General features: G+C 39.1%; 1 protein-coding gene across 5 annotated transcripts in view; it reads right to left on the minus strand.

Moving 5' to 3' along the window:
• Window positions 1-10,337, minus strand: part of CPED1 (cadherin like and PC-esterase domain containing 1) — a 153,330-nt gene that overhangs the window by 8,005 nt on the left and 134,988 nt on the right. For 4 of the 5 annotated variants that reach the window (XM_054813359.1, XM_054813358.1, XM_054813355.1 and 1 more), the window contains 4 exons: window positions 3,566-3,786; window positions 3,198-3,299; window positions 2,912-2,999; window positions 761-907 (listed from right to left, as the gene is read on the minus strand). In XM_054813359.1, the coding sequence (XP_054669334.1) occupies window positions 761-907; window positions 2,912-2,999; window positions 3,198-3,299; window positions 3,566-3,786 (558 nt within the window). Of the gene's footprint in view, window positions 1-760; window positions 908-2,911; window positions 3,000-3,197; window positions 3,300-3,565; window positions 3,787-10,337 lie in introns of those variants that run through there. The other variant, XR_008575473.1, reaches the window with a different exon arrangement.

The raw sequence follows: 10,337 nt of genomic DNA on the forward strand, positions 1-10,337 counted from the left end.
ATTTAATCCACGGACTCCTGTAATTTGTAATATATTGTGAAGATTCCTTGCCAGAACTTTGAATGAACAGAAGAAAATGTTCTCAATTACCCTTCCCATATATATTTTACCATGTTCCTGTTCCACCAGTCCAGTAGTTACAAAACAGAAGACAGAATTTCTATAGATTTCAGACGAAAAAAGAAAGCAGAACTATGGGTATGAGTGAGAACAAGTGACTTATACTTCCGTTTGTCTAGTCAGTCACTGTAACTATCCCAGATAACCCTTTCACAGATACACAGCAGTAAGATCGGTCTTTCAGTTTTCAGCTCCATTTTAAACATGCCTACGGTTTGATGGGAGTCTGCTGAGCCGCTCAGTTAGGAAGGCTTCAGACAGAACCCTGTGAGACTGAGGTATGGCAAAAAGCTAAACCGAGTCCGTGCAGAAGCAGCAGGGATATACAATGCATAGCAAATAATATAAGAACCTGGAAACCATACAGCATCCTTTTATACAGGTTACCTTTGCAGAAGAGCCTGATTGATTTTATTTCAAGGAATCACCACTACAGCAGTTCAGCCTGTCCTCAGGCGGTGTTGCGTGTGGAGTGGCGAGGGACAAGGGCCGCCGTACAAACTGCTATCTCCGCGGTTTTTATTCAGGCCTAAATATGAGTCACGGATCCGAACCTCGTTGCACACCTTTTTGTTTCTAAGCACCTGACAGTTAAAATCGCTCTTAAATACCTGGGAATGATACGAGCGTAAACTATTACCTCATGGAAATGGCAGCCACACTTCCCTTGCAGGAATTCTTTGTAACGTCCCATGGTGATGACAAAGGTGTCAACAACTTCATAGCCGAAATTTTTTGCTGTATCCAGAATAACCAAGTTTTCATTCCACAAGTTTTGCACTTCTGCCTGCATTCCAGATAAAATATTGCAATGTCTTGTCAGAAGGGCTGTTTAAAGGTTATTTTATTTTGCCATTGAAATGAATAGCAAAACTGCATTTTGAATAAAGCAATTATGTTATACTCCAGACATGAATTACTATAAATTCACTCTTGAAAGTAGTTATTACTCCAAGACTGTTGCAGATTTTTGCAGAAATTTCTTAGAATGGGATTTGTAGCACAAAAATAGTTACAAGAAAATCTGAAAAAATTTCCCCTTAATTACACAAAAAATCAGGTTGACTTCAATAAGATCAAAACTAAAAATCAAGTTAGCAGTAACTATAATTACTTTTCAATAGTTGTGCAGCTTCCTTCATAGAAAGAATTCAATGTTGTTTAAAATAAAATTACTGCGTAATTGTTTTTAATATATACTTAGCTAATATAAGGTGTAATTCAGAAAAAAAATCCTATTTTAAAGTTGTCTGTAACAGATGGTGAAGTTGTTCCTGTAAAAGAAAATTCAGCTTCAAATCAAAGTCATTGAGACTGTTGCTTAAAAAGGAGTATATGGCCATGGGTATCTTAGACATGGTTACACTGAAGAACAGATTATTATTTCTTGAGATACTGCAGGAAGGCCAGGAATAGAAAAAAGGTTACCCATAAATTTGTCAAGGCGGTGGGTTTGACACTGAAGACAGAAGGGCTTTGAGAGTAGCTGGGGTAATCCAGAAGTCCAGAGCACCCAAACCACATGGGTCATTTGGCATATGACTCAAAAATTGAAAGGGAAAAGAATGTTGGTTATGCACTGCAGTTGATTTCTGGAGTTTTATAAACTACTGGATGAGAAACAGAAAAAGGCCGTCCTGGGACACCTTTAATACTCTTTCTGTCCTTGCCTCACCTACCTTCAATCAAAGTTCTGCTTCTTCCTCCCAGGACTGAACTCCCCTGAAAGCTATGGCAGGAGCTACAACAACGTATCATGTTGAGTCCAACCATTTCCCTACCGTGTTCTAATTTGGTCATCTGGATAAATTAAGGAAATGGTTGGAATCAATAAGAAGACATTCAGTAGAGACAAGGCAGATAGTACTAACTTAGAAAGAAAGAATGGGGAAAATCTGACAAGGCAGTCTCCGTAGCAGAAAGAAGGGTGAGAGGAACAGTAAGTCGCACCCTGAATACAGCAGTGTGTTATGGATGCAAAAAGACGTGGGCACCAGTCCCCAGTGTGATAGGAGTGCTGTACGTAAACTATGAAAGCTAATAATTTTCTCTTTTCAACACCTGTGAATAGCTGGAGCGCTACACGCGGCGCTGGTTAGGCATCATTTACTCCATTCTGCCCTCTGGCACTTCCCAGCCCCGTCTCATCCATACATTTTATATGTGCTCAGTAGAGAACCACCGTCCAATTGTAAATAAAAATATTGAATTGAATGAGTTACACAGCGCATTGAAATGAACCCACCTGTTACTCTGAGAGTCTTGGACATGATTTAAACTGACTGTAACATCTGATTAACATACAAATAACAGGCTAGATTCACCGGTACGTTCCAGCTGCTCTGTAACGTTCTGGCTTCATAGGTTGGTTAAGATAGATTTATGGAGAGCTGTGCAATGCAGCCAGACCAGCAAATTTGATCCAGCAGTAACCATGGAGGAAGCCTGGGGGGCGCTTGTGCTTGACATGGTACGAGGAGAAATCTGCCTATCTCTAGCCTGATTTCTCAACTTTGGCAGCAGGCTTAATATCGGAGCTTCTTCTGGTTCCTGGGATGGCTGACTGAGCGCAGCGTCTCAAACGATGCTCTGATTGCAGTGGAATCCATGAAGGCAAATTGCCTTGAACCCACATCAGCAAGCCGTATGAGCAAATACAAACATTATTATTTCTCTGATCCACTTAAAGCTTGCTCAGCAGAGGTTGTAACATATTTTGACCAGACAGCAAAATTATTGCTGAAATGGCAAGTCTTCCATGAAAATGCACTCTAAATATACTGTAGCTTACCTGTGATAGAGAATGTATTCCATCCACTGGGAGGTGAAAACCCATCCCTATGGATTTGATAATTACCAGGATATTTGATAGATTTTCCCTGTTTGACAAATTAAAAAAAAATACACATTTTACTTAACAGACACATCAAAAGACGCTTTGTTTTTATTTTTTCAAAGTCAGTTAAGTGCACATCTATGAGAAAACAAATTAAATGTTTGTATTTAAAATTTTTGTTAGTTGTCTTCCTTAATCTATCCTATCAAGACTTGGAATAACACCAAGCACATAACATTACCTGTTCAACACCTTTTGGATAATTTGCAGGTGATTGGAATTAAGCCACTGAACACCACCTACAATTAATACGGTCTGGTCTGTGTTCTCCAGGGGACGTGATCTGAAACCCAGAAAGGAAAAACAACGTGTTGCCTTAAAACAGATGGCAAACATTTTAACTGCATTGCATTGCATTGCATTGCATTTCAGTGAACTGTCTGGCATCCTGATCAGAGGTCTGATGTCATTTTCTACTATTTTTCAACCACACAATACAGTCTGCACGCATATGTTTAATTGTTACCGACTTTAATTGTAAAATGTGTTAAACACATTTGCAAATAGAGTAAGAATACAAACAAGCCAGCAGTAGAGTTTGTACGGTACCTCTGCAGCAGTTGTTCTAGTGCTTTTTCAAAAGTCGGTCTCTGGTTTGCATTCATCCAAAACTGGGGGTAGTATGAGTAACTGATAAATGTTTTCCCCTCGTTGATATTATGATAACATTTAACATCATGAGTCTTTTGCCATTCCTGAAGAGTCTTATTCACTCTTTCTATTAGATAGTACATCATCCCTCTGTTAGTTGAGTCACCTATAAAAAGAATCTTTGGATGCAAAAAAAGATACAACGTACTTAGAAGGTGTACACTCCAAAAACCAAAAGCTAAGGAAAGAATACAGCTAGTCTAGAGGTTTTTAAACCCTTCTCATAATGTTCAAGAAATATCTCCGTGAGCAGCCGGTTCTCCAGCCCTGACATCTCATTACTTAAAGTGCTCCTTTAGCAGACAAAAAGTACAGGTTACAGATGGCTATAGCTGCACAGTTAGTCCTGCATTTTTCAACCTTGTTGATCATTTCTTTTGCTTAAGTTTACATTTACTTCCAATTGCTAGTACAGAGCCTCTTATGATTGCTTGCAGCTTCCTGCTTTCGTTCCTCTAGTTTTTCATGTGGTTTGTTCCTACACAGCACGTCTTGGTTAATGTCTGTCTTCCATAAATGTGATTCATTAGAATTTATACCAAAGTGACAGAAACACACACGCATCAATGAATGCAGCCGCTGCCTTATTTGTAGAGGGATGGTCTTTCTGCCATTTCAGAGGAGGAAAAAGAAGGGGGATATTTTGGTGGCAAATAATCTGAATATAGTCTTGGCATGTGTGAGGTGACCACCGGGAAGCATTGTGGCCTGAAGGCCAGCAGGATGACAGAAGTACTTCAGGTATCAGCAGTCTTCGCTGGGCTACTCCGAACTTGCAAATAAATGAAGTCGTCAAATTTGGGCTCGCTCCTACTCATTCTGTAGACTTCCCTGACAATTCAAACATCTCTGTATGTGGAGACCACAGAACTTAACTTGTGGGCTTTTTTTAATGTAATTGCCCTATTGTTAGTGGATAGGACTAGCATTTCCTCCTGCTGAAGAGAACGTGTAAGCAATGACAAGAGTCCAAACGGGAAAAGAACCCAGGTTCGCTGTGGTTTCCCAATGAAACTGTGTACATAATCAGTTATTGCCACAGTCACCTCAGCCAGAAATCCACATAAAGGGGCATAAATGTAAAACGGGGAGTCAGAAACCCCACAGAACCATAACACAGTAACAGCCCTGTTCTCTGCACAGCAGTATGCAACTTCTCCTACCTTCTCTGGCACTCAGGGTAGTTGGCACTCTGTAAGCTGGGGTTTTGTTCAGTTTTTTAATTTGATTTGGGGCTTCATGCTTTACCACTTCCACCTTGAATATTCGGTTATGCAAATAAAATTCAGACTGCACAAGATTACATGTTTAAGAATACATTTCCAAAGCTTCTCTTAGAGATTTTATGTGGTGAAAGCGTCTTGGACTTCTCTCATCTAATATACCTCTATTTATCTATTCCCTTCAGGAATGTCACAGTTTTAGGAATGGATTCCAGTTACCACTATGAACCTATTGTGAGCAAAAACAAGCCACAACAGTGTACCAATGATGGTTCCCACAGAACAGAAGCAGTTTCAGATGAACATAGCCTGATCTGGTGGCAGGGCCAAGAATGGGCATGACAATGACTTGAACTTCCCATGCCTTGCTCATTGTGGGCTGGAGAGAAGCCCTTGATAGATTATGTATGGTAGCAAACAAATTAAAACAAGCACTGAGCATATAGAGGCTCTTTTACCTCCTGTCCTGGACCTCTCAAAACTGCTTCATGGAGTGAATTCTGAAACAGCTGCTATTCCTGCTTGGACTGCACAAGCACTTCTCTCACATGTATGGGAGTTTCCAACTCTTTTCACATTGTGTCAGAAGAAACCCTTTAAACCAAGCATGACATGACTCACAGAAATCAAGGATCCTTGGATCCTTGGAACGGCTGGTTGGATATTCTCTCTTTCCCTCCCTACACAGACACATGATTATTTACAATTAGGAAGACAGTCCACACTTAAAATATGTCCTAATTCTAAAGTAGGTTAATTTGAGGTTTTAAACAATTGTTTTAACTTGCAAAATCTCTTAAGCTCTCCAATGTGTCTATATCCATGTCTCTTTAATCTCCATTTCGTAAGTCCATCACTGTGGTATCTAGATGTACATCTATTTAAAAGCAGTTCTCAGATATTAGCAGGCAAGGGTATCATTAACTTGCAAGGTGGGTGAGAACTTTTCTATAAAAACACAGAACATCATTAGCAGAATAACAAACAGGCTCTACCAGGTTACACACATAGAGCAGTTGGTAGAACATGCTAGATTGTTTTTCTTCTGCTTCTAGTAACATAGGATCTCATTTTTGTTATCACTGCCCATAGGGATTTCTAATTGCAAAGGAGTGTATTTAGGTGTAAATTACACTGATATGGTAGATGTGGCATTTTTATCTCACTCTTCATTCTACTGTGACAAAGGTGCCAATAGATATTTTCTCCTTCTAACTGTATTAGGTCTAATCTCACCTGCTACTGAATTCAAATAGCAAACAACACCCTTCATGGAATAAAATGAGAGAAGAACCATCGCCAATGCCAATTAACACGATACACAGATGTCATGCATTGCCAACACTGTGTATTCTCTTGCAATTGAAGTGTGAAGTGTCATCCCAAATATTTCCAGTCTCAAACATTGCAGAGCATCAAATACTGGGATCGACTCATCAGCCTCTGTCCCATTTTTTTGTTATGTCAGAATTTCAGCACACACTCAATTTACACTATTAAATACTTCAGCGTTGTAGGGCTTTACAATTTCTGCATGCACACGCACACATAAGCAGTGGATCCATGAGTGAGTTTTTCAAGCCTGCCCTGGGGTACCTAGCTGGCCAGGCCTGCAGATGAGAGGGCACTATGTGCAGTCATTTAGAAAACCAGTACCAGGAGAGACAAGTTATGTACGATCACGTATTACAGTTGCAGTTTTAGTCTGTAAACACCATATCAAAATCTCAGGTGGGTCTTAGAACAGTGCTACTGTTGTTGTCCTGATGTTCTGAGAACATGAAGGGGGTGACAGGAGTCAGAGTAGATTCCTGTAGAGCAGTCAGTACAACCGGATGAAACAGATAACTGTTAAGGCCCAGACACACTTCTTCAAATATTATCACAAGACTGGTGAGACTGCACACAGCCCATCTCTGAAGGAGCAAGTTCTGAGTCTCAGAACATCTCCATTTTCACCCTTAAGTGAGCTTGTTGTGAAGAGGTAAAGCAGGAGGTCAGGAAATAGATTAGATCAGACAGCTAATGCTATTGAGTGTCTGGGAACGTACACTTATTCCTAGCAGAAGGTGTGTCTGAGCAGGATGAGTCAAGACTGAGACAGATGGCAACATCACATTGGTGAGGAATACAGGTTGTTTCATTAAGGAAACTAACCTGAGTCCCCAGAAACAAGTCTGCTAAGAGAACAGTTAAGACTTGATGTAAGTGAAGAAGAGAGAAAGGAGCCAAAGTGGACTTGTGATTGTACAGAAAGCCAGGTAAAAAGTGTAGGTCATCCTCAAAGATGTCAGTCAATTACAGAAACCATATTAGCTTTCAGTCAAGAAGTCTTTTGACTATTCAAGTATGAGCCATACCAGGACCGTATCACTGGAATCGTGCAGCTCTGTTCCACTCCAGCTATTTCTTTCACAGTGAAATCACAGCATTGTTGAAAGGTATGTCATTAAAACTAGGACTGCAGTATGTGAACCTATGGTCCCTGCCCTCTAGCCCTGATGGAGAGCTCTGAAGTCTGTTTGTAGTCATCACAGGAGGGTATCAGCAGCCACACTCTGGAGACTGCGCGTGCTGGGATTTTGAAGGGTGTACTCTCCCACATTTCCAGAGAAGATTTCAAATAGAAAGATGGATGTGCATTCCTTGTAATCCAATGCATCCCAGGCTGGTGCATGCGTAGCACATCACCAGCAAATCTGCACACACAGAGCATCCATCCATTAACACCTGTCTGCACCCAGTAATCTGCTTCTAACTATTGGTCCAACCATGCTGTGAGACGTGTAAAACCTGGAAAAAGAGACAAATTCTTCTTTTTCTTCTCCCTAAAAAATTCCAGATGGAAGAACAGGACACAGGTAGGGAATCCTACCTGCAAAGTAGCTCTTCAAACCGCCCTTGTGCAGAGCTGGTTAAGCACATTTTGTTGTGGTATGCAGACCACAACCAGCATTTTTCAAAGCATCCACCTTTTGCAATTCAGCTTCATTTACAAAAAGTGCTTGGAAGACCCAAAGGCTAAAGCAAGTGGTGTATAGCCCCAGGAATAAAACTTATGTCCTTCAACTAAGCCCAGAACTGAAATAAATTAGAATAATTATTCAATGTAATTGAATGTGTGGTAGCTATGTCCACATTTATTTCCATACAGTTGCATGAACTTACTATAGTTGTGCTGCCATGTAGTATTTAATATGATTTGAACCAGGGGCTCTGGGGATGATTCTCTATTTAGCTCTGTGACAATAATGAGCAAAATGATGGCTCAGGTGTGTAGAATATGCCATATCTCATTTTCTTTACAGTCTGGTACACGGCTTAGTCATGTACTGTTCAGGTCAATGGAGGATTTGTCTGCAGGATGACTAAAGGATCAAACATACATAAGGCTATAATTTTACCAAACAAAGAACAACACTTCCAGGCAGACAGATGTTTTCAGTGTCTTCTGTTATAACTGTTTTGTGTGAAAAATTCCATTATAGCTTACAGGCTTTAAAAGATTGTGTAAGCATAGTGGAATTCACTGCTTAACCAGATCTATCATTATAAATTAACCACACTTAGGAAATTTACACACCTGTAAGTCCAAAACACTACTTAACTCTAAAATATTATTAAGAAATTATAAGTTTAAATTCCTGTTTTAACAGCTGAATTTTAAGTACTTCAGCAAATATTGCCTTTTCATATTTCCTGTTCTTAATTACACACGACTCAATGGTACTTTATTATAAGACTAAACTCTGAGTAGTATTTCTCAATGATAAACAAAATATATATCACCCTGCTATTAAGGCCAGCTTTCTACATGCTGCTAATTGGATAAATAATTACCTGTTAGAACCCCTTTTCCTTCACCCATTTTTTAAAGTTCTCGTACAAAAGTCAAAGCATCATGTCTTAATAAAAGTGTATAAATCTTACAGCAAAAGCTCATTAACCACAGTTACAGAGGATTTTGTTGAGCGAATATAAAACAGATATAATATTTTTATTATGATTGCCTATTTTTTTGATTCAATTAGGGCATGCATGAGGAGTTGCCTAAGAACAACATAGCCTGCATCTTGTTACCCTTGGAGTTTAAAATGGAGGAGAAAAAGGACTGCAGATATTAGAAGTGGACTGAATGAAAATCTACTCAGCCAGAATCACCTTAGCCTCAACACTTCAAAATTTTCCTATTTACTGTGTCTGAAATACAAACATATGACTGACTAGTCTTGCTAACACATCATAAAGCAAAATAAGGCCTCATAAACTGTTTTTGTGGATGTATATCCTTTCTCATGTCTCCACCAATCTGGGTGTTACTGTTTCAGTACAGGTGGTCTTAGGTTTTTATGAAACAGAAACAACTTAGCTCAAACACAGTTTTATATGCACACAGATTAAAATAGCAATTAACAGTGATGTGAAATCTATTGGAAGTCATAGCCAGGGAAAATGAATTTCTGTTATAAAGGAGATGATAATTTTAGAGATGAGCTCTGAAAAACAAATCAGTTTTAATATAAGACATGAAAGTGGCCTGGAGGTAGAAAACAAATTAGAAAGCATTTTCGAAGGCTTATTTATGATGTAGATAGGAAAGAAGTGCTCTGTTCGGGTGACCATAAACATATTTCAGAAACATTGACAAATGCATAAAAGAAATTAATGAGCAAGAGACGTAGCTGAATGTTGCATTTTACTGTTGTTCTATGAAACATGGGAAAACCAGAATGATTGTACTGAAACATACAGTTGATTTTACATGTACTGCATTTCAGCCAAAAAGAGCATTCACTGTACATCTTATTTCATCAGTTGCTGCAGCGCACCCAGACCAGGGACACAGCACAGCAGTGGTTAACTCATTCCATGCTTCCCTTTGCGTTCATTCAAAGTAGATAGACAAGTAGCCTTTTTTCTTTTTTCTTTTTTTTTTTTTCATATAAAACTAATAGGGGAGTATAAGAAAACAGCCTGCAGTTATCATAGCTGGAATTTGGCAGCAGCATAGTAATTAACATCGCCTATTTAAAAGAAAAGACATAATAACAGACACTTATGTTGTTTATAATGTCTTATCATGACATGTTAATCATAAGAAATAAAGCCAGCAGGTCAGAATCCTGAAACCAAATCTTTTTTTTTTTTTTTTTTTTCAGGACAAAAATCAAAGACTTCGGTCTAGTGAATCACAAATGCCACTACTTGCTTTACCTTTGATTCCTGGCCAAATCTTGCATGACTAAACTTTTTATGAATGGTTTTCAGGTGAGAAATTCAGTCATAGAGGGCTGTTAGTGTTTTGATGGAAAGTGTGACGTCATTTGACCCAATGATGCTATAGACATACATATCTCTGCTTGCCTGAGGAAGGATTGGTAATTATGTGGGGTGTACGGAGGTTTTATTGCCTTAGTTCAGAATAAACTTTGAGCAAGAATTCGGAT

Source organism: Grus americana, chromosome 1, assembly GCF_028858705.1.
Source record: "Grus americana isolate bGruAme1 chromosome 1, bGruAme1.mat, whole genome shotgun sequence".
In the NCBI taxonomy this organism is placed as follows: domain Eukaryota; kingdom Metazoa; phylum Chordata; class Aves; order Gruiformes; family Gruidae; genus Grus; species Grus americana.